Source organism: Erinaceus europaeus, chromosome 14, assembly GCF_950295315.1.
Source record: "Erinaceus europaeus chromosome 14, mEriEur2.1, whole genome shotgun sequence".
NCBI lineage: Eukaryota > Metazoa > Chordata > Mammalia > Eulipotyphla > Erinaceidae > Erinaceus > Erinaceus europaeus.
In genome coordinates this window covers 100805494-100828047 of record NC_080175.1, presented here as the reverse complement: position 1 = coordinate 100828047, position 22554 = coordinate 100805494, and the positions used below count along the sequence as shown (strand labels likewise).

General features: G+C 55.5%; 2 protein-coding genes across 3 annotated transcripts in view; both read left to right on the top strand.

The window, feature by feature from the left end:
- The window catches only part of WDR53 (WD repeat domain 53), a 30114-nt gene that overhangs the window by 2421 nt on the left and 5139 nt on the right, over positions 1 to 22554 (top strand). The window contains exons 2-3 of one of the 2 annotated variants that reach the window (XM_060172206.1): positions 936 to 1431; positions 2998 to 3177. In XM_060172206.1, the coding sequence (XP_060028189.1) occupies positions 952 to 1431; positions 2998 to 3177 (660 nt within the window). In that variant the 5' untranslated portion in view covers positions 936 to 951. Of the gene's footprint in view, positions 1 to 935; positions 1432 to 2997; positions 3628 to 22554 lie in introns of those variants that run through there. The other variant, XM_007537836.3, reaches the window with a different exon arrangement.
- The window catches only part of SMCO1 (single-pass membrane protein with coiled-coil domains 1), a 19426-nt gene continuing 5929 nt past the window's right edge, over positions 9058 to 22554 (top strand). Inside the window, exon 1 of the mRNA XM_007537841.3 lies at positions 9058 to 9349. Coding sequence (XP_007537903.2) covers positions 9300 to 9349 — 50 coding nt within the window. The 5' untranslated portion in view covers positions 9058 to 9299. The remainder of the gene's footprint in view (positions 9350 to 22554) is intronic.

The following is a 22554-nucleotide window of genomic DNA, read 5'->3' as shown; positions in this document are numbered from 1 at the left end:
AGCCTGCTCTCAGCTGTCTGTCAGCTTGTCCGTGTGTCTGCCTTGAACACTGCAAACCCTGTGAGCCTGCTCTCAGCTGTCTGTCAGCTTGTCCGTGTGTCTGCCGTGAATCTGCAAACCCTGTGAGCCTGCTCTCAGCTGTCTGTCAGCTTGTCCGTGTGTCTGCCGTGAATCTGCAAACCCTGTGAGCCTGCTCTCAGCTGTCTGTCAGCTTGTCCGTGTGTCTGCCTTGAATCTGCAAACCCTGTGAGCCTGCTCTCAGCTGTCTGTCAGCTTGTCCGTGTGTCTGCCATGAACACTGCAAACCCTGTGAGCCTGCTCCCAGCTGTCTGTCAGCTTGTCCGTGTGTCTGCCGTGAACACTGCGTGCGCCTACCAGGCGCTCTCCAGCCCTCCCTGGGACGAGGCTAGTGGATGTGGTCTTCAGCTGTTCGTTTTCCTCGATTTTTAGATGTCCTTTAGATCTAGGTCATTGTTTATAAGGGAAAGTAGCAGAGCACCACCCTACCACACCCAGCACGCCAGGGGTCCGCATCGGGACCTCGAGCCGAAGGTCCCACCGCGCCACACCCAGGCCACTGCAGGTGTCTTTGAAATGCTTCAGTGGAAGACACTTACGCCATCTTGTCTCTGGGCCAGGCGGCGGCGCAGGTGCTTGAGCACAGATTACAGGGCACAAGGACACAGGTTCAAGCCCTGGTGCCCACCTGCAGAGGGAAAGCTTCATGGGTGGTGAAGCAGGGCTGCAGGTGTCTCTCTGTCTCTCTCCTCGATCTCCCCTCCCCCTTTCTCTTCTCTCTCTCTGTGTGCGTTTGTATCTAATAATAAAGACATCTTAAAAGATAAAAGTTGAGAAAATAAAGTCATTCCATTTTGTCTGCTACTGTCAGTCTCTTAGGTAAGACATGAGACGTGTTTTTTCTCGTCCCTGCACAGACTCTCCCTAGGCATCATGGCAGCCAAGTGGACCGGTGGACATTCTACTCCTGTCCTCTGCCTGCACGCGAGTCGAGAAGGCCTGGTAGCTTCAGGAGCAGAAGGTGGAGACCTCCGACTCTGGACAGAAGCTGGGACTCCGCTGGGACATACACGTTTCCAAGGGACTGCTGACGTGACCAGCGTCTTGTTCTCTGCCTCCTGCCCCGCCAGACTCTACGCCTCACATGGGGAAACCATCAGCCTCCTGGATGTCAGGTCTCTCAAAGGCCCCCTGGACCACTTCCACGTGAACGAAGAAGAAATCAACTGTCTCTCGCTGAACGACACCGAAAGCCTCCTGGCTGCTGCCGACGACTCTGGAACCGTCAAGATCCTAGACTTGGAGAACAAGAAAGTCAGCAGGTCCCTGAGGAGGCATTCCAACATCTGTTCCTCTGTAGCTTTCCGGCCGCAGAGACCTCAGAGCCTGGTGTCCTGTGGACTGGATATGCAGGTGAGGTTTGGCAGAGCGCCCTGGAGGGTTGCAGAGTGGACTGTGCTAACAGGAACAGCGGGCTGACCGGGCTGAATGTGTTCCGTGTCTGTGCTCAGCCAGCCGTCCCACAGTTCCTGAAGTACACGCGTCAGTGTTGAGAGCCACTGTACACGTGACAGCCCGATGCAGCATGGGAGATTCCACTCACAGCAGTGATGCCTCATTTCGCCTTCCTGTCTCTGTGCTCTAAGACTTTCCTGACACTTGAGAGTTCATATGCTTGGGTCTACATTTTTTTTAAAGACTTTCTTTTTTTTAATTTCCTTTTTGTCGCCCTTGTTGTTCCCATTGTTGTTGTAGTTATTGTTGTTGATGTCGGCGTTGTTGGATAGGACAGAGAGACATGGAGAGAGGAGGGGAAGACAGAGAGGGGGAGAGAAAGACAGACACCTGCAGACCTGCTTCACCACCTGTGAAGTGACTCCCCTGCAGGTGGGGAGCCGGGGCTCAACCAGGATCCTTACTCCGGTCCTTGTGCTTTGTGCCATGTGCACTTAACCTGCTGCGCCACCACCTGACTCCTGGTTCTAAATTTTTTTATTATCCTTATTTATTAGATAGAGTCAGTCAGAAATTGAGAGAGATGGGGTGATAGAGAGGGAGAGAGACAGAGAGACACCTGCAGCCCTGCTTCACCACTTGCAAAGCTTCCCCCTGCAGGTGGGGACCTGGAGCTAGAACCCAGGTCCTTGTGCCCTGTGACATGTGCTCAACCAGGTGCACCACCACCTGACCACCTAATTTTTTTTTCAAAGCAAAGAGGCATGCTAAAGACAGTTTATACAGCCCACTCTCTGTGAGACGGTCCACCCAGTAGGGTACCCGCCTTACAGTGCTCACGACCCCGGCACCACAAGGAAGTGCCCTGCACCCCACAACACACAAAGCTCCAGGGATGCTTGGAGCAGTGCTGTGACAGCACTTCCCTCTTTATCTAGAACAGAAACGAGGGGGAAAGTTGGCTTGGAAGTAACGATGTTGCACATGTGCAAGGACCTGGCACCATAAAATAAATAAAATAATTAAAGGGACTGGATCTGATGTCTTTACTTTAAAATTAAAAAAAAAAATTTTTTTAATTTACTTATTAGTGAGAGGCATGGCAGGAGCAAGAGAAACAGAACCAAACATCATTCTGCTACATGTGCTGCCGGGCATTGAACTCAGGACCTCATGCTTGAGAGTCCAAGAATTTACTCACTGCTCTACCTGCCTTCTCCCTCCCTCCCTTCTTGCCCTCATTCTGAAAAGAATTGAGGGTCCTCAGGAGCCTAGTCATGTAGGCTCAGCCCCAGGAAAGCCCCCGGTGACTCAGGACCTTCCTCTGAAGGTTCTGTCTGACTGCTGTCTGCTGGCTCTCGTTCTAGCTGCAGGTCCCCCCACTGCCATGTGCCGTAACGGGAGCCCTTTGGCGTGGCTGGCTGGGGAAGTAGCTGCTGCCTGTGGCGGACTATGGAGAGGGTACTGGGACTGGGGTGAGCGCGGCAGCTGAGCGCGATGACTGCGACTTCCTCTTCCTTGCAGGTCATGCTGTGGAACCTTCAGAAAGCCCGGCCCCTCTGGATCACAAACTTACAGGAGGACGAAGCGGAAGGACCGGAGAGCCCACAGTCGCCCGGCCAGCTCTTGAACCCGCCTCTAGCCCACTCCGTGTCTGTGGCGTCCTGCGGCAACATTTTCAGTTGCGGTGCAGAAGACGGAAAGGTTCGAGTCTTCAGGGTGACGGGACTCAAGTGTGAGCAGGAATTGGGGTTCAGAGGCCACGCTCTGGGGGTCTCCCAGGTCTGCTTCCTGCCGGAATCCTACTTGCTGCTCACAGGAGGGAATGACGGGAGGGTCATGTTGTGGGATGTCGGCAGGGAGACGGGGAGAGGGCCAAGGAGCCCCGCAAAGCACGCCCGCAGGGAGAGAAGGCAGAGAGCGGCGCCCGCAGGGCAGCCTGGCGACGCCAGAGCCTCGGCCACAGCTGAGGCAGGTCCTGCTCCACTGTCAGCAAAGCTGAGCATCGAACACGGAGAAAAAGTCAACTGGCTCCTAGGTACAAAAATAAAGGGCCGCCAAAGCGCACTGGTAGCTGACCAGACCAGCTGCCTCTCTGTGTACGCCTTAGGTGAGCTGTGAACCCAATAAACACATCTGGAAAACCATAGCAAACCTTTTTTACATTTAAGAAAAGAAGATTCTGGCCCAGGAGGTTGCACAGTGGATGGTACGTGGGCGCTCAGACGTGAGGTCCTGAGTTCAGCCCCCGGCGGCACATAATGGTTCTCTCCTCCTCTCTCATCGGTACAACAATAATTACAACAGTGATAAACAACAAGGGCAACAAAAGGGAATAAATAAATGTATGTATTTTTTTTATTTAAGAAAGGAAACATTAACAAAACCATAGGATAAGAGAGGTACAACTCCACACAGTTCCCACCACCCAATCTCCGTATCCCATCCCCTCCTCTGACAGCTTTCCCATTCTCTATCCCTCTGGGAGCATGGACTCAGGGTCATTGAGGGATGCAGAAGGTGGAAGGTCTGGCTTCTGTAATTGCTTCCCCGCTGAACATGGGCGTTGACAGGTGGATCCACACTCCCAGCCTGTCTCTCTCTTTCCCTAGTGGGGTGTGTCTCTGGGGAAGCGGGGCTCCAGGACACATTGGTGGGGTCGTCTGTCCAGGGAAGTCTGGTCGGCATCCTGCTGGCATATGGAACCTGGTGACTGAAAAGAGAGTTAACATGCAAAGCCAAACAAATTGTTGAGCAATCATGGACCTAAAGGCTGGAATAGTGTAGGTGAAGTGTTGGGAGGGTCCTCTTTGCAGACTATTGTGTACTTTTGCTTTCAGATACATATTTTGCCCTAGTTTATGGGTACGTGTGAACATATGCTCTATCTCACAGGTCCTAGTCTATATCTAGGTTTTGGGACTTTGTTAGGAAGTGAACTGCCTGGAATGGAATTAGAGAATACTATGAAAGGAAAGGTCTCACCCGAGTAATGAAGCTGAAGGGTTGTCATTCCATGCCTGACGTCTCTGGACACAGTCTGAGGTAAAGCATGCTGAGGTGGCACTCGTTGCGTTGATTAGGCTGTGATCGGCAGATGCAATATTATTTTATTTGAATTGAGAGGAGCATGCAGGAAGGTGGGCCCCACCCTAAGGTTCCAGGACTGGGGGAAATATAGGCTCTATAGTGGAAATGTGAGGTTCCTGCTGTCTTAGGGTTCAAGAAGACAATAGATTGTTATCATCACATTATTTGGTGATTGGGTTAACTTTAAAAGGTCCCTTTGTTAGGGTTTGCTGTATAATACCCAGCACCTTGTATGTAGCTGTTCCACCGGTTGCTTCTGTTCTCCCTGGTCTAGGCTTTGAGAGAGTCAGCATATCAAAGACTCAGCCTGTGTATTAGAAAGACTCCGTCTGTGTTTTAAGAAGTTCTAGACATATGATCAATTTTTCCCCTCATATTAATTAAATAGTGGTTGATATGTCTACACTTTAATAGGAGTGTACCTATTAATAAGCGCCATTCCCACCACCAAAAGACTGTGTCCCATCCCAAGCACCCACCCCCACCCACCCCTGCCATGCTGGGAAGCCCAACGGCCACCCTCCCCTTCACCACAGGGTTTTTACTTTGGTGCCCTGCTCTAATAAATATTTTTTTAAAAGAAAAGAAAAGATAAATGAAAAAAAAAACTGGAGGAAAAAAAAGCCACCAAGAGCAGTGGATTTGTAGTGCAGACAACAAGCACCGGCCATAACCCTGGTTGCAAAACAGGAAAGAAAAGAAAAGAAAGAAGGAATAAATGTATTTGAGCCGGGAACTCCCACAGAAGTTTACGCCACCGACTCCAGTGTCTGAGAACCGAGTCGTAGGGTTAGACCCCAGTCACCGACTTCAGTGTCTGAGAACCCAGAGTCGTAGGGTTAGACCCCAGTCACCGACTCCAGTGTCTGAGAACTGAGTCGTAGGGTTAGACCCCAGTCACCGACTCCAGTGTCTGAGAACCCAGAGTCGTAGGGTTAGACCCCAGTCACCGACTCCAGTGTCTGAGAACCCAGAGTCGTAGGGTTAGACCCCAGTCACCGACTCCAGTGTCTGAGAACCCAGAGTCGTAGGGTTAGACCCCAGTCACCGACTCCAGTGTCTGAGAACCGAGTCGTAGGGTTAGACCCCAGTCACCGATCCAGTGTCTAAGAACCCAGAGTCGTAGGGTTAGACCCCAGTCACCGACTCCAGTGTCTGAGAACCCAGAGTCGTAGGGTTAGACCCCAGTCACCGACTCCAGTGTCTGAGAACCCAGAGTCGTAGGGTTAGACCCCAGTCACCGACTCCAGTGTCTGAGAACCCAGAGTCGTAGGGTTAGACCCCAGTCACCGACTCCAGTGTCTGAGAACCCAGAGTCGTAGGGTTAGACCCCAGTCACCGACTCCAGTGTCTGAGAACCCAGAGTCGTAGGGTTAGACCCCAGTCACCGACTTCAGTGTCTGAGAACCCAGAGTCGTAGGGTTAGACCCCAGTCACCGACTTCAGTGTCTGAGAACCCAGAGTCGTAGGGTTAGACCCCAGTCACCGACTTCAGTGTCTGAGAACCCAGAGTCGTAGGGTTAGACCCCAGTCACCGACTCCAGTGTCTGAGAACCCAGAGTCGTAGGGTTAGACCCCAGTCACCGACTCCAGTGTCTGAGAACCCAGAGTCGTAGGGTTAGACCCCAGTCACCGACTCCAGTGTCTGAGAACCCAGAGTCGTAGGGTTAGACCCCAGTCACCGACTTCAGTGTCTGAGAACCGAGTCGTAGGGTTAGACCCCAGTCACCGACTCCAGTGTCTGAGAACCCAGAGTCGTAGGGTTAGACCCCAATCACCGACTCCAGTGTCTGAGAACCCAGAGTCGTAGGGTTAGACCCCAGTCACCGACTCCAGTGTCTGAGAACCCAGAGTCGTAGGGTTAGACCCCAGTCACCGACTCCAGTGTCTGAGAACCCAGAGTCGTAGGGTTAGACCCCAGTCACCGACTTCTTGGGGTAGTTTAGACCCCAGCACCACCATAAGCCAGAGCGAAGCGGCATTGTGGAGGGGGGTAGATATGTGTCTCTCCACGACAGAATCAAGTCTGTGCTGCTGACATACGTGGAAATGGTTGACGTGGAGACTTGGGAAGAAGGTGGCGTGAGAGCTCGCTGCCTGTCCCCACACTGGGACTTGCATCCTCTATAAGAAACCAGTGATCAGGTGAGCGAGCTGCTTTCTTGAACTCTGTGAGTCACTCGAGAAACTGACTGAACCTGAGGAGGAGGCCACTGGGAACTCCAGTCACAGTCACACTCAGAAGCTCAGGAGGTGAGCCGCACTGGTGAGTGCACCTCAGGTGCTTAGACTGAAGGAACATTTCCTCAGAACTGGGGTCTGTGCATCAAAAAGTTTGAGACTTTCAATCTGTTTTTCCCTTCATACTGGTTAGATAGTGGTTTATAAGACTATCAGTTAATAATAGGAGTGTACACTAGCACCATTCCTGCCACCAAAGGTCTGTGTCCCTACCCCCACCTCCCTATAGTGAAGCTGAAAATCTGCCCTCCCTCTCATCCCAGAGTGGTTTGCTTTGGTGCAATACTCCAAACTCAGGCACAATCTGTTTTGAGCTGCCCTGCCTGCTCTTCTTTCTCAGCTTCTGCTTCTGAGTGGGGCCATCCCAGACTTGCCTTTGTCTTTCTGACTTACCTCACTTAACACACTTGCTTCTGGCTCCATTTCTAATGATGACTTTTTCTTTGAAGTATTAAATCACCTACGATCTTAGACCGGGGAAAATAGAAGCAACTGGTCTTGTCAGTATGTAAGATACAGTTATTGGTAAATAGCATTAAAGGACAGAAATCATGATGAGGTCTTGTGTGATACCACAAAACCTGACCATGGGATTTTCAAAGTCAACCGCAATCCCAAATAACCTGGTCATAACAGCAACTACCTGCTGCCTTCTCAGACTCTCGGACAGCAGGAACCCTCCCCATTCTCTGTAAAACCATGCTTCTCCCTGTCCTGGGCCCTCTGGGGCTTTGCTCGTCCCCCTGCGCACTTCACTCAGTCCAGACCGTCTGATCCCGCGTCTGCTGAGCCCAACCACGTCAGTGCGACCAGCGCCACTTCAACACGTTTCACTTCCGACTGTGTCCAGAGACGCCAGGCATGTGCTGTCAGCCCTTCAGCTCCAGTGCTCAGGGGGAAAAGCTATCTTTAATTCAGTGATTCTATTTTACACTTGTTTCTATTTGTTTTTTTAACTATTAAAAAAAAAGAAGAAGAACATTTGCTTAGGCCAGGCTGTGGTGCACCTGGTTGAGCGTACATGTTACCATGCTCAAGGACTCGGGTTCGAGCCCCCAGACCCCATCTGCAGGGGGAGAGCTTCACTAGCAGTAGAGCAGTGCAGTAGGCTTCTCTTTCTCCCTCTCTTACCTCCCCCCGCCTCAATTTCTCCCTAACCAGTAAGTAAGAAATACAATTTTGGGGGGGCCAGGTGGTGGCGCACCTGGTTGAGCGCATGTTACAATGCACAAGGACCCGGGTTCGAGCCCCCAGTCCCCACCTGCAGGGGGAAAGCTTCACAAGTGGTGAAGCAGGGCTGCAGGCGTCTCTCTGTCTCTCTCCCTCTCTAACCCTCCCTTCCCTCTCGATTTCTGGCTGTATCCAATCAATAAATAAAAGATAATAAAAAATTAGAGAAATACAATTTCTAAGTCGGTAACACTTTTTGTTTATTAATTTTCTGTCTTAATATTTCTGTGTTTATTTTTTAAGAATTTCTTTATTTATTCATGAGAAAGAACTGGACATCACTCTGGCACATGTGCTGCTGGGGATTGAACTCAGGGCCTCATGCTTGAGAGTCCAGTGCTTTACCCACTGCACCACCTGTTGGACCACTTTACGTGTTTACTTAAATGAAAGAGAGGTACAGGGAGAAGAATCCAGAGACCAGAGCACTGATCAGTTCTGGCTGATCGTGGTGCTGGGGAGGGACTTGGGGCCTCAGAGCCTCAGGGGTGAAAGTGTCTTGCGGAAGCATCACACTGTCTCCCCACTGCCTCTGAATTCCCATGAGAGAGAAGTCAGGCACTACCCAGCTGGCATGTGGCAGTGCCGAGGACTGAGCCTTTGGCGGATGGGGCCTCAGGTGTGAAGATCTGGCACAAATACGGCCCTGCTTTGAATTCTAAATCTCAGTCTAATACTAGGAGATGTCAGGCATGACCTGCTAGTTCCCAACACGGGTACTTTTCTCTAGCCAGAGCCCTGCTCAGCTCTGGCTTCTCGTGGTGCTAGGAGCTGCACCTGAGACCTCAGAGCCTGAAGCCTGAAAGGTTTTGCAGAACCATTATGCTATCTCCCCAGCCTGAGGGTTACGGTTTAGTGCTGATGTATAATAAAAGATCCGACTCAGATCGTAACTGACTCTGGGCGGTAATGCTTTCAGACTGAATCCTAGTGCCCATAGGTGCTTGTAGCATTTGCGTGGCACCCATGCAGCCTTGGTGTCTCCCAGGAGTCACGTGACGCACAGTCTGCAGTTCACCTTGCAAAGCCAGAGACATCGTAGCGCATTCCAGGACGCCTGTGTTCGCGAATGCCTCTTGGGAACTATATTTGGATGTCCCGGCTATTAAAAGCTCCCGGCACTCCGTGACCTGCAGGCCGGGAGATCAGACGCTCCCTGCTGCTGCCTGTTGCTGACCAGAAAACGGCAGCGAGGCTGGACTCAAACTTGACTCTGTTGGCTGTTTGTTTTCTTATTTTGTTTCCTCTCATTTTGCCTTAAGAAGATGAGCAGTGAATCTACAACTCTGATATCCTTGAAGAAAGCAGTGGAAAGGTTGCCAAGGGCTTCAAGGGAGGGACTAGCTTGGGTCTGCTTGGAGGCAAATGGGTGAGAGAAGAATGAAAGATAAGAACAGGAAATATAGGGCTGGGCGGTGGCGCACCTGGTTGAGCGCACGTGTTACAGTGCACAAGGACCTGGGTTCTAGCCCCCAACCCCACCTGCAGGGGGAAAACTCTGCGGGTGGTGAAGCAGGGCTGCATGTGTCTCTCCCTGCTACTCCCTCGATTTCTGGCTGTCTGTATCCAATAAATAAAAGTGATATTTTTAATTTTTTTAATATTTATTTATTCCCTTTTGTTGCCTTTGTTTTATTGTTGAAGTTATTATTGTTGTTGTTATTGATGTCGTTGTTATTGGATAGGACAGAGAGAAATGGAGAGAGGAGGGGAAGACAGAGAGGGGGAGAGAAAGACAGACACCTGCACACCTGCTTCACCGCCTGTGAAGCGACTTCCCTGCAGGTGGGGAGCCGGGGGCTCGAACTGGGATCCTTCATTCAGCTGGTCCTTGTGCTTTGCGGCGCCTGCGCTGAACCTGCTGCACTACCGCCCGACTCCCAAATAGCATAGTTTTAGAGAACTAGAAGTTAATATAAACATAACAAGATAGGGCTGGAGACACATTATAATGGGTTCTACAAAAAGGCTGTCATGCTTGAGGCTCTGAGGTCCCAGGTTCGATCCCCAGCCCCACCGTTAAGCCAGAGCTGAGCAGTGCTTTGCGACTTCTCTCTCTCTCTCATAAAATGAATAAAATATTTTAAATAGTCAGATAATGTGGTTTTGAAGTGTAGCTAGAGGTGACTGTCGACATAGCCAACATGCCAACCCAGTTGCTTTGCCAGGGGTGTGGTCCAGGTCTGAGCCCAGCCCTCACCACAGTGGAGGGAGCGTTGGTGCCATGGTCTCTTTCCCTCTCTTTCTCATGCTTTCTCTGCATTCTCTCTATCTAAAAAAAAGTCACCCAGCAGTGGTGGAATCCCAGCGATGACAAACAAAACAAAACAAAAATTCACTTAGTCTTCTGAAGAAACGGGCTCCAAACAGTGCTAGCATCGCACATAGTGGCTTCCAGAGATGGGAGCCGGCAAGTAGCTTCAGCCTGAGGCAGTTGAGGGTGACAGATCCACTCGGGGGGAGCCGGGCAGGGCAGGCGAATGCAGGTCTGGAGCTAAGAGAGGTGGGACCTGACACTGAATCAGCCTCGGGAGAAAGTGACGTCTGCAGTGAAGACTGAAGAGGGTAGAACTCTGGGGAGCCAAAAATATTGAGGTCACGGCAGACAGAGAGGCTCGGAAAGTGGTGTGTGCGTGTGCGTGCGCGTGTGCACGCGTGTGTGTCCGTCCTTCACCTGACACTGTTGGCTGACCGCAGGCAAGTGCTCCAGTTCTCTGTGGCTTGCTCAGTCAGAGCATCCTCTGACACGGCTCAAACACCCGTGTCTCAGGCATCAAGGACTCTGTCGAAACACCTTGACTACTCTGTGTGACCTCTCTGCAGTGTATTACGACACTAGCATGAAGATGCCGGAGAAACGGTCTCTGACAACTTCTCTCCAAGAGTTTACAATTCAGCTCATTAAAGGCAAGAGGGAGAGAGTGACGGTGTGATAACAGCTTCTATTAGAAACAGGAAGCAAAGCGCAAGGACCAGAAAAGATCCTGGTTCAAGCCCCCCGCTCCCCACCTGCAGGGGAGTCGCTTCCCAGGCGGTGAAGCAGGTCTGCAGGTGTCTGTCTTTCTCTCCCCCTCTCTGTCTTCCCCTCCTCTCTCCATTTCTCTCTGTCTTGTCCAACAACAATGACATCAATAACAACAACAATAGTAACTACAACAATAAAATAAATTTAAAAAAGAAATAGAAAGCAGGGGGCCAGGCGGTGGTCCACCTGGTTAAGTGCTCACATCACAGTGTGCAAAGACCCAGGTTCGAGCCCCTGGTCCCCACCTGCTGGGGGAAGCTTCACGAGTGGTGAAGCAGGGCTGCAGGTGTCTCTCTGTCTCTCTCCCTCTCTATCTACTCCTCTCAGTTTTCTGTCTATCCAATAATAAGTAATAAATAAAAATATTTAAATAAAATAAGAAAGAGAAGAATGCCCATGTCCAGCAGAGAAGCAATTACAGAAGCCAGAACTCCCACCTTCTGCTCCCTGTAAAGATCCTGGGTCCATCCTCTCGGAGGGATAAAGAACAGGGAAGCTGGGAGTCGGGCGGTAGCGCAGCTGGTTAAGCGCAGGTGGCACGAAGCGCAAGGACCAGCGTAAGGATCCCAGTTTGAGCCCCCGGTTCCCCACCTGCAGGGGAGTCGCTTCACAGGCGGTGAAGCAGGTCTGCAGGTGTCTGTCTTTCTCTCCCCTTCTCTGTCTTCCACTCCTCTCTCCATTTCTCTCTGTCCTAGCCAACAACGACGATGACATCAATAACAACAACAATAATAACTACTACAACAAAAAACAAGGACAACAAAAGGGAAAATAAATAAATATACAAAAAAAAATTTAAAAAAGAATAGGGAAGCTTCCAGTGGAGGGGATGGTACACAGAACTCTGGTGGTGGGAACTGTGTGGAATTGTAGCCCTGTGATATTACAGTCTTGTTAATCATTATTAAATCACTAATAAAAATTAAAATGTGAAAAAAGGCAGAAGATTTCCAAATACAGAAGCAGAAGGATTCAAGTAGGTTATGTAATCTGAGATGATCCTTGGAGGAAAGATAAGATTAGACCATCAAAGCAGGGTAGAGAAAGTTATTCTAGGTGGTCCAGGAGGTTGTACAGTGGATAAAACACTGGACTCTCAGGCATGAGGTCCTGAGTTCAATCCCCAGCAGCACATGTACCAGAGTGACGTCTGGTTCTTTCTCCTCCTATCCCTCTCATGAATAAATAAAATACTTTTTAAAATAAAGGAAAGTTATTTTCGGGGCCCAGTGGTGGTGTACCTGGTTGAGTGAGCACTCACCATGCACAAGGAGCCGGGTTCAAGGCCCAGGTCCCACCTCAGGGGAGAAGCTTCTTGAGTGGTGAAGCAGGGCTACAGGTGTCTCTCCCTCTCTGTCTCTCCCTACCCTCTCAACTTCTCTGTCTCTATCTAACATAAATAATATTTTTTAAAGAAAGTTGTTTTATAAACACTGGTCTCAGCACTAGCTATACGTTAGATCTCAGCCATATCCAATAACTAACTTATTTACGTGAGGAAGAGGAAGAGAGACCTAGAGCACTGCTTTGCCACGTGCAGTGCCAGGAATCAAACTCAGAACCTCAGGCCTGAGAGTTCAGTGCTTTATCCACTATACCACCTCCCAGGTGGTATATTCATTCTGAATTTTGTTTTTAGTTTTTTTTTTTTCCCTTGTGTTGCCCTTATTGTTTTTTTGTTGTAGTTATTGTTTTTGATGTCATTGTTGACACGATAGGACAGAGAGAAATGGAGAGAGGAGGGGAAGACAGAGGGGGGGAAAAAGACAGACACCTGCAGACCTGCTTCACCGCCTGTGAAGCGACTCCCCTGCAGTGGGGAGCCGGGGGCTCGAACCGGGATCCTTGCTCTTTGCGCCACGTGCGCTTAACCCACTGCGCTACTGCCCGACCACCTCATTCTTAATGTTTTCACAGATAACCTATACCTCAGCACTCCAGGATGGCGTTTCCAGTCAGGAGTAAAGACGCAGAGAAAGATGGAGTGCAGCAGAGACCAGGCTCAAACTTGGGTCGTGCCGTGGCAAAGCAGGCAGCCCTCCAGATGAGCTTCTCACCAGCCCTCTGTCCTCTTGCTTGATGCCGTGCGGGAAGGGAAGGGAAGGGGAGGGGAGGGGAGGGGAGGGGAAAGGAGGGAAGCAAGGCAGGCACCTCGCTGCACTGTACCGTGACTGGCAGTCCCAGCCAGGTGCCCGCGCCCCGTTGTTTTGTTTTTAAGGGAGAGAGGGAGGAAGAAAGAGGAAGAGACGGACCCAGGGAGAGGACAGGCTCCCACGGGCTGTCAGAAAGAGGAAGAGACGGACCCAGGGAGAGGACAGGCTCCCACGGGCTGTCAGAAAGAGGAAGAGACGGACCCAGGGAGAGGACAGGCTCCCACGGGCTGTCAGAAAGAGGAAGAGACGGACCCAGGGAGAGGACAGGCTCCCACGGGCTGTCAGAAAGAGGAAGAGACGGACCCAGGGAGAGGACAGGCTCCCACGGGCTGTCAGAAAGAGGAAGAGACGGACCCAGGGAGAGGACAGGCTCCCACGGGCTGTCAGAAAGAGGAAGAGACGGACCCAGGGAGAGGACAGGCTCCCACGGGCTGTCAGAAAGAGGAAGAGACGGACCCAGGGAGAGGACAGGCTCCCACGGGCTGTCAGAAAGAGGAAGAGACGGACCCAGGGAGAGGACAGGCTCCCACGGGCTGTCAGAAAGAGGAAGAGACGGACCCAGGGAGAGGACAGGCTCCCACGGGCTGTCAGAAAGAGGAAGAGACGGACCCAGGGAGAGGACAGGCTCCCACGGGCTGTCAGAAAGAGGAAGAGACGGACCCAGGGAGAGGACAGGCTCCCACGGGCTGTCAGAAAGAGGAAGAGACGGACCCAGGGAGAGGACAGGCTCCCACGGGCTGTCAGAAAGAGGAAGAGACGGACCCAGGGAGAGGACAGGCTCCCACGGGCTGTCAGAAAGAGGAAGAGACGGACCCAGGGAGAGGACAGGCTCCCACGGGCTGTCAGAAAGAGGAAGAGACGGACCCAGGGAGAGGACAGGCTCCCACGGGCTGTCAGAAAGAGGAAGAGACGGACCCAGGGAGAGGACAGGCTCCCACGGGCTGTCAGAAAGAGGAAGAGACGGACCCAGGGAGAGGACAGGCTCCCACGGGCTGTCAGAAAGAGGAAGAGACGGACCCAGGGAGAGGACAGGCTCCCACGGGCTGTCAGAAAGAGGAAGAGACGGACCCAGGGAGAGGACAGGCTCCCACGGGCTGTCAGAAAGAGGAAGAGACGGACCCAGGGAGAGGACAGGCTCCCACGGGCTGTCAGAAAGAGGAAGAGACGGACCCAGGGAGAGGACAGGCTCCCACGGGCTGTCAGAAAGAGGAAGAGACGGACCCAGGGAGAGGACAGGCTCCCACGGGCTGTCAGAAAGAGGAAGAGACGGACCCAGGGAGAGGACAGGCTCCCACGGGCTGTCAGAAAGAGGAAGAGACGGACCCAGGGAGAGGACAGGCTCCCACGGGCTGTCAGAAAGAGGAAGAGACGGACCCAGGGAGAGGACAGGCTCCCACGGGCTGTCAGAAAGAGGAAGAGACGGACCCAGGGAGAGGACAGGCTCCCACGGGCTGTCAGAAAGAGGAAGAGACGGACCCAGGGAGAGGACAGGCTCCCACGGGCTGTCAGAAAGAGGAAGAGACAGACCCAGGGAGAGGACAGGCTCCCACGGGCTGTCAGAAAGAGGAAGAGACGGACCCAGGGAGAGGACAGGCTCCCACGGGCTGTCAGAAAGAGGAAGAGACGGACCCAGGGAGAGGACAGGCTCCCACGGGCTGTCAGAAAGAGGAAGAGACGGACCCAGGGAGAGGACAGGCTCCCACGGGCTGTCAGAAAGAGGAAGAGACGGACCCAGGGAGAGGACAGGCTCCCACGGGCTGTCAGAAAGAGGAAGAGACGGACCCAGGGAGAGGACAGGCTCCCACGGGCTGTCAGAAAGAGGAAGAGACGGACCCAGGGAGAGGACAGGCTCCCACGGGCTGTCAGAAAGAGGAAGAGACGGACCCAGGGAGAGGACAGGCTCCCACGGGCTGTCAGAAAGAGGAAGAGACGGACCCAGGGAGAGGACAGGCTCCCACGGGCTGTCAGAAAGAGGAAGAGACGGACCCAGGGAGAGGACAGGCTCCCACGGGCTGTCAGAAAGAGGAAGAGACGGACCCAGGGAGAGGACAGGCTCCCACGGGCTGTCAGAAAGAGGAAGAGACGGACCCAGGGAGAGGACAGGCTCCCACGGGCTGTCAGAAAGAGGAAGAGACGGACCCAGGGAGAGGACAGGCTCCCACGGGCTGTCAGAAAGAGGAAGAGACGGACCCAGGGAGAGGACAGGCTCCCACGGGCTGTCAGAAAGAGGAAGAGACGGACCCAGGGAGAGGACAGGCTCCCACGGGCTGTCAGAAAGAGGAAGAGACGGACCCAGGGAGAGGACAGGCTCCCACGGGCTGTCAGAAAGAGGAAGAGACGGACCCAGGGAGAGGACAGGCTCCCACGGGCTGTCAGAAAGAGGAAGAGACGGACCCAGGGAGAGGACAGGCTCCCACGGGCTGTCAGAAAGAGGAAGAGACGGACCCAGGGAGAGGACAGGCTCCCACGGGCTGTCAGAAAGAGGAAGAGACGGACCCAGGGAGAGGACAGGCTCCCACGGGCTGTCAGAAAGAGGAAGAGACGGACCCAGGGAGAGGACAGGCTCCCACGGGCTGTCAGAAAGAGGAAGAGACGGACCCAGGGAGAGGACAGGCTCCCACGGGCTGTCAGAAAGAGGAAGAGACGGACCCAGGGAGAGGACAGGCTCCCACGGGCTGTCAGAAAGAGGAAGAGACGGACCCAGGGAGAGGACAGGCTCCCACGGGCTGTCAGAAAGAGGAAGAGACGGACCCAGGGAGAGGACAGGCTCCCACGGGCTGTCAGAAAGAGGAAGAGACGGACCCAGGGAGAGGACAGGCTCCCACGGGCTGTCAGAAAGAGGAAGAGACGGACCCAGGGAGAGGACAGGCTCCCACGGGCTGTCAGAAAGAGGAAGAGACGGACCCAGGGAGAGGACAGGCTCCCACGGGCTGTCAGAAAGAGGAAGAGACGGACCCAGGGAGAGGACAGGCTCCCACGGGCTGTCAGAAAGAGGAAGAGACGGACCCAGGGAGAGGACAGGCTCCCACGGGCTGTCAGAAAGAGGAAGAGACGGACCCAGGGAGAGGACAGGCTCCCACGGGCTGTCAGAAAGAGGAAGAGACGGACCCAGGGAGAGGACAGGCTCCCACGGGCTGTCAGAAAGAGGAAGAGACGGACCCAGGGAGAGGACAGGCTCCCACGGGCTGTCAGAAAGAGGAAGAGACGGACCCAGGGAGAGGACAGGCTCCCACGGGCTGTCAGAAAGAGGAAGAGACGGACCCAGGGAGAGGACAGGCTCCCACGGGCTGTCAGAAAGAGGAAGAGACGGACCCAGGGAGAGGACAGGCTCCCACGGGCTGTCAGAAAGAGGAAGAGACGGACCCAGGGAGAGGACAGGCTCCCACGGGCTGTCAGAAAGAGGAAGAGACGGACCCAGGGAGAGGACAGGCTCCCACGGGCTGTCAGAAAGAGGAAGAGACGGACCCAGGGAGAGGACAGGCTCCCACGGGCTGTCAGAAAGAGGAAGAGACGGACCCAGGGAGAGGACAGGCTCCCACGGGCTGTCAGAAAGAGGAAGAGACGGACCCAGGGAGAGGACAGGCTCCCACGGGCTGTCAGAAAGAGGAAGAGACGGACCCAGGGAGAGGACAGGCTCCCACGGGCTGTCAGAAAGAGGAAGAGACGGACCCAGGGAGAGGACAGGCTCCCACGGGCTGTCAGAAAGAGGAAGAGACGGACCCAGGGAGAGGACAGGCTCCCACGGGCTGTCAGAAAGAGGAAGAGACGGACCCAGGGAGAGGACGGGCTCCCACGGGCTGTCAGAAAGAGGAAGAGACGGACCCAGGGAGAGGACAGGCTCCCACGGGCTGTCAGAAAGAGGAAGAGACGGACCCAGGGAGAGGACGGGCTCCCACGGGCTGTCAGAAAGAGGAAGAGACGGACCCAGGGAGAGGACGGGCTCCCACGGGCTGTCAGAAAGAGGAAGAGACGGACCCAGGGAGAGGACAGGCTCCCACGGGCTGTCAGAAAGAGGAAGAGACGGACCCAGGGAGAGGACAGGCTCCCACGGGCTGTCAGAAAGAGGAAGAGACGGACCCAGGGAGAGGACAGGCTCCCACGGGCTGTCAGAAAGAGGAAGAGACGGACCCAGGGAGAGGACAGGCTCCCACGGGCTGTCAGAAAGAGGAAGAGACGGACCCAGGGAGAGGACAGGCTCCCACGGGCTGTCAGAAAGAGGAAGAGACGGACCCAGGGAGAGGACAGGCTCCCACGGGCTGTCAGAAAGAGGAAGAGACGGACCCAGGGAGAGGACAGGCTCCCACGGGCTGTCAGAAAGAGGAAGAGACGGACCCAGGGAGAGGACAGGCTCCCACGGGCTGTCAGAAAGAGGAAGAGACGGACCCAGGGAGAGGACAGGCTCCCACGGGCTGTCAGAAAGAGGAAGAGACGGACCCAGGGAGAGGACAGGCTCCCACGGGCTGTCAGAAAGAGGAAGAGACGGACCCAGGGAGAGGACAGGCTCCCACGGGCTGTCAGAAAGAGGAAGAGACGGACCCAGGGAGAGGACAGGCTCCCACGGGCTGTCAGAAAGAGGAAGAGACGGACCCAGGGAGAGGACAGGCTCCCACGGGCTGTCAGAAAGAGGAAGAGACGGACACAGGGAGAGGACAGGCTCCCACGGGCTGTCAGAAAGAGGAAGAGACGGACCCAGGGAGAGGACAGGCTCCCACGGGCTGTCAGAAAGAGGAAGAGACGGACACAGAGAGAGGACAGGCTCCCACGGGCTGTCAGAAAGAGGAAGAGACGGACCCAGAGAGAGGACAGGCTCCCACGGGCTGTCAGAAAGAGGAAGAGACGGACACAGAGAGAGGACAGGCTCCCACGGGCTGTCAGGGAGGAAGAAAGAGGAAGAGACGGACCCAGGGAGAGGACAGGCTCCCACGGGCTGTCAGAAAGAGGAAGAGACGGACCCAGGGAGAGGACAGGCTCCCACGGGCTGTCAGAAAGAGGAAGAGACGGACCCAGGGAGAGGACAGGCTCCCACGGGCTGTCAGAAAGAGGAAGAGACGGACCCAGGGAGAGGACAGGCTCCCACGGGCTGTCAGAAAGAGGAAGAGACGGACCCAGGGAGAGGACAGGCTCCCACGGGCTGTCAGAAAGAGGAAGAGACGGACACAGAGAGAGGACAGGCTCCCACGGGCTGTCAGGGAGGAAGAAAGAGGAAGAGACGGACCCTGGGAGAGGACAGGCTCCCACGGGCTGTCAGAAAGAGGAAGAGACGGACCCAGGGAGAGGACAGGCTCCCACGGGCTGTCAGAAAGAGGAAGAGACGGACCCAGGGAGAGGACAGGCTCCCACGGGCTGTCAGAAAGAGGAAGAGACGGACCCAGGGAGAGGACAGGCTCCCACGGGCTGTCAGAAAGAGGAAGAGACGGACCCAGGGAGAGGACAGGCTCCCACGGGCTGTCAGAAAGAGGAAGAGACGGACCCAGGGAGAGGACAGGCTCCCACGGGCTGTCAGAAAGAGGAAGAGACGGACCCAGGGAGAGGACAGGCTCCCACGGGCTGTCAGAAAGAGGAAGAGACGGACCCAGGGAGAGGACAGGCTCCCACGGGCTGTCAGAAAGAGGAAGAGACGGACCCAGGGAGAGGACAGGCTCCCACGGGCTGTCAGAAAGAGGAAGAGACGGACCCAGGGAGAGGACAGGCTCCCACGGGCTGTCAGAAAGAGGAAGAGACGGACCCAGGGAGAGGACAGGCTCCCACGGGCTGTCAGAAAGAGGAAGAGACGGACCCAGGGAGAGGACAGGCTCCCACGGGCTGTCAGAAAGAGGAAGAGACGGACCCAGGGAGAGGACAGGCTCCCACGGGCTGTCAGAAAGAGGAAGAGACGGACCCAGGGAGAGGACAGGCTCCCACGGGCTGTCAGAAAGAGGAAGAGACGGACCCAGGGAGAGGACAGGCTCCCACGGGCTGTCAGAAAGAGGAAGAGACGGACCCAGGGAGAGGACAGGCTCCCACGGGCTGTCAGAAAGAGGAAGAGACGGACCCAGGGAGAGGACAGGCTCCCACGGGCTGTCAGAAAGAGGAAGAGACGGACCCAGGGAGAGGACAGGCTCCCACGGGCTGTCAGAAAGAGGAAGAGACGGACCCAGGGAGAGGACAGGCTCCCACGGGCTGTCAGAAAGAGGAAGAGACGGACCCAGGGAGAGGACAGGCTCCCACGGGCTGTCAGAAAGAGGAAGAGACGGACCCAGGGAGAGGACAGGCTCCCACGGGCTGTCAGAAAGAGGAAGAGACGGACCCAGGGAGAGGACAGGCTCCCACGGGCTGTCAGAAAGAGGAAGAGACGGACCCAGGGAGAGGACAGGCTCCCACGGGCTGTCAGAAAGAGGAAGAGACGGACCCAGGGAGAGGACAGGCTCCCACGGGCTGTCAGAAAGAGGAAGAGACGGACCCAGGGAGAGGACAGGCTCCCACGGGCTGTCAGAAAGAGGAAGAGACGGACCCAGGGAGAGGACAGGCTCCCACGGGCTGTCAGAAAGAGGAAGAGACGGACCCAGGGAGAGGACAGGCTCCCACGGGCTGTCAGAAAGAGGAAGAGACGGACCCAGAGAGAGGACAGGCTCCCACGGGCTGTCAGAAAGAGGAAGAGACGGACCCAGGGAGAGGACAGGCTCCCACCGGCTGTCAGAAAGAGGAAGAGACGGACCCAGAGAGAGGACAGGCTCCCACGGGCTGTCAGAAAGAGGAAGAGACGGACACAGAGAGAGGACAGGCTCCCACGGGCTGTCAGGGAGGAAGAAAGAGGAAGAGACGGACCCAGGGAGAGGACAGGCTCCCACGGGCTGTCAGAAAGAGGAAGAGACGGACACAGGGAGAGGACAGGCTCCCACGGGCTGTCAGAAAGAGGAAGAGACGGACCCAGGGAGAGGACAGGCTCCCACGGGCTGTCAGAAAGAGGAAGAGACGGACCCAGAGAGAGGACAGGCTCCCACGGGCTGTCAGAAAGAGGAAGAGACGGACACAGAGTGAGGACAGGCTCCCACGGGCTGTCAGAAAGAGGAAGAGACGGACCCAGAGAGAGGACAGGCTCCCACGGGCTGTCAGAAAGAGGAAGAGACGGACACAGGGAGAGGACAGGCTCCCACGGGCTGTCAGAAAGAGGAAGAGACGGACACAGGGAGAGGACAGGCTCCCACGGGCTGTCAGAAAGAGGAAGAGACGGACCCAGGGAGAGGACAGGCTCCCACGGGCTGTCAGAAAGAGGAAGAGACGGACCCAGGGAGAGGACAGGCTCCCACGGGCTGTCAGAAAGAGGAAGAGACGGACCCAGGGAGAGGACAGGCTCCCACGGGCTGTCAGAAAGAGGAAGAGACGGACCCAGGGAGAGGACAGGCTCCCACGGGCTGTCAGAAAGAGGAAGAGACGGACCCAGGGAGAGGACAGGCTCCCACGGGCTGTCAGAAAGAGGAAGAGACGGACCCAGGGAGAGGACAGGCTCCCACGGGCTGTCAGAAAGAGGAAGAGACGGACCCAGGGAGAGGACAGGCTCCCACGGGCTGTCAGAAAGAGGAAGAGACGGACACAGGGAGAGGACAGGCTCCCACGGGCTGTCAGAAAGAGGAAGAGACGGACCCAGGGAGAGGACAGGCTCCCACGGGCTGTCAGAAAGAGGAAGAGACGGACCCAGGGAGAGGACAGGCTCCCACGGGCTGTCAGAAAGAGGAAGAGACGGACACAGGGAGAGGACAGGCTCCCACGGGCTGTCAGAAAGAGGAAGAGACGGACACAGGGAGAGGACAGGCTCCCACGGGCTGTCAGAAAGAGGAAGAGACGGACCCAGGGAGAGGACAGGCTCCCACGGGCTGTCAGAAAGAGGAAGAGACGGACCCAGAGAGAGGACAGGCTCCCACGGGCTGTCAGAAAGAGGAAGAGACGGACACAGAGAGAGGACAGGCTCCCACGGGCTGTCAGGGAGGAAGAAAGAGGAAGAGACGGACCCAGGGAGAGGACAGGCTCCCACGGGCTGTCAGAAAGAGGAAGAGACGGACCCAGGGAGAGGACAGGCTCCCACGGGCTGTCAGAAAGAGGAAGAGACGGACCCAGGGAGAGGACAGGCTCCCACGGGCTGTCAGAAAGAGGAAGAGACGGACCCAGGGAGAGGACAGGCTCCCACGGGCTGTCAGAAAGAGGAAGAGACGGACCCAGGGAGAGGACAGGCTCCCACGGGCTGTCAGAAAGAGGAAGAGACGGACCCAGGGAGAGGACAGGCTCCCACGGGCTGTCAGAAAGAGGAAGAGACGGACCCAGGGAGAGAACAGGCTCCCACGGGCTGTCAGAAAGAGGAAGAGACGGACCCAGGGAGAGGACAGGCTCCCACGGGCTGTCAGAAAGAGGAAGAGACGGACCCAGGGAGAGGACAGGCTCCCACGGGCTGTCAGAAAGAGGAAGAGACGGACCCAGGGAGAGGACAGGCTCCCACGGGCTGTCAGAAAGAGGAAGAGACGGACCCAGGGAGAGGACAGGCTCCCACGGGCTGTCAGAAAGAGGAAGAGACGGACCCAGGGAGAGGACAGGCTCCCACGGGCTGTCAGAAAGAGGAAGAGACGGACCCAGGGAGAGGACAGGCTCCCACGGGCTGTCAGAAAGAGGAAGAGACGGACCCAGGGAGAGGACAGGCTCCCACGGGCTGTCAGAAAGAGGAAGAGACGGACCCAGGGAGAGGACAGGCTCCCACGGGCTGTCAGAAAGAGGAAGAGACGGACCCAGGGAGAGGACAGGCTCCCACGGGCTGTCAGAAAGAGGAAGAGACGGACCCAGGGAGAGGACAGGCTCCCACGGGCTGTCAGAAAGAGGAAGAGACGGACACAGAGAGAGGACAGGCTCCCACGGGCTGTCAGGGAGGAAGAAAGAGGAAGAGACGGACCCAGGGAGAGGACAGGCTCCCACGGGCTGTCAGAAAGAGGAAGAGACGGACCCAGGGAGAGGACAGGCTCCCACGGGCTGTCAGAAAGAGGAAGAGACGGACACAGGGAGAGGACAGGCTCCCACGGGCTGTCAGAAAGAGGAAGAGACGGACCCAGAGAGAGGACAGGCTCCCACGGGCTGTCAGAAAGAGGAAGAGACGGACACAGAGTGAGGACAGGCTCCCACGGGCTGTCAGAAAGAGGAAGAGACGGACCCAGGGAGAGGACAGGCTCCCACGGGCTGTCAGAAAGAGGAAGAGACGGACACAGGGAGAGGACAGGCTCCCACGGGCTGTCAGAAAGAGGAAGAGACGGACACAGGGAGAGGACAGGCTCCCACGGGCTGTCAGAAAGAGGAAGAGACGGACCCAGGCAGAGGACAGGCTCCCAC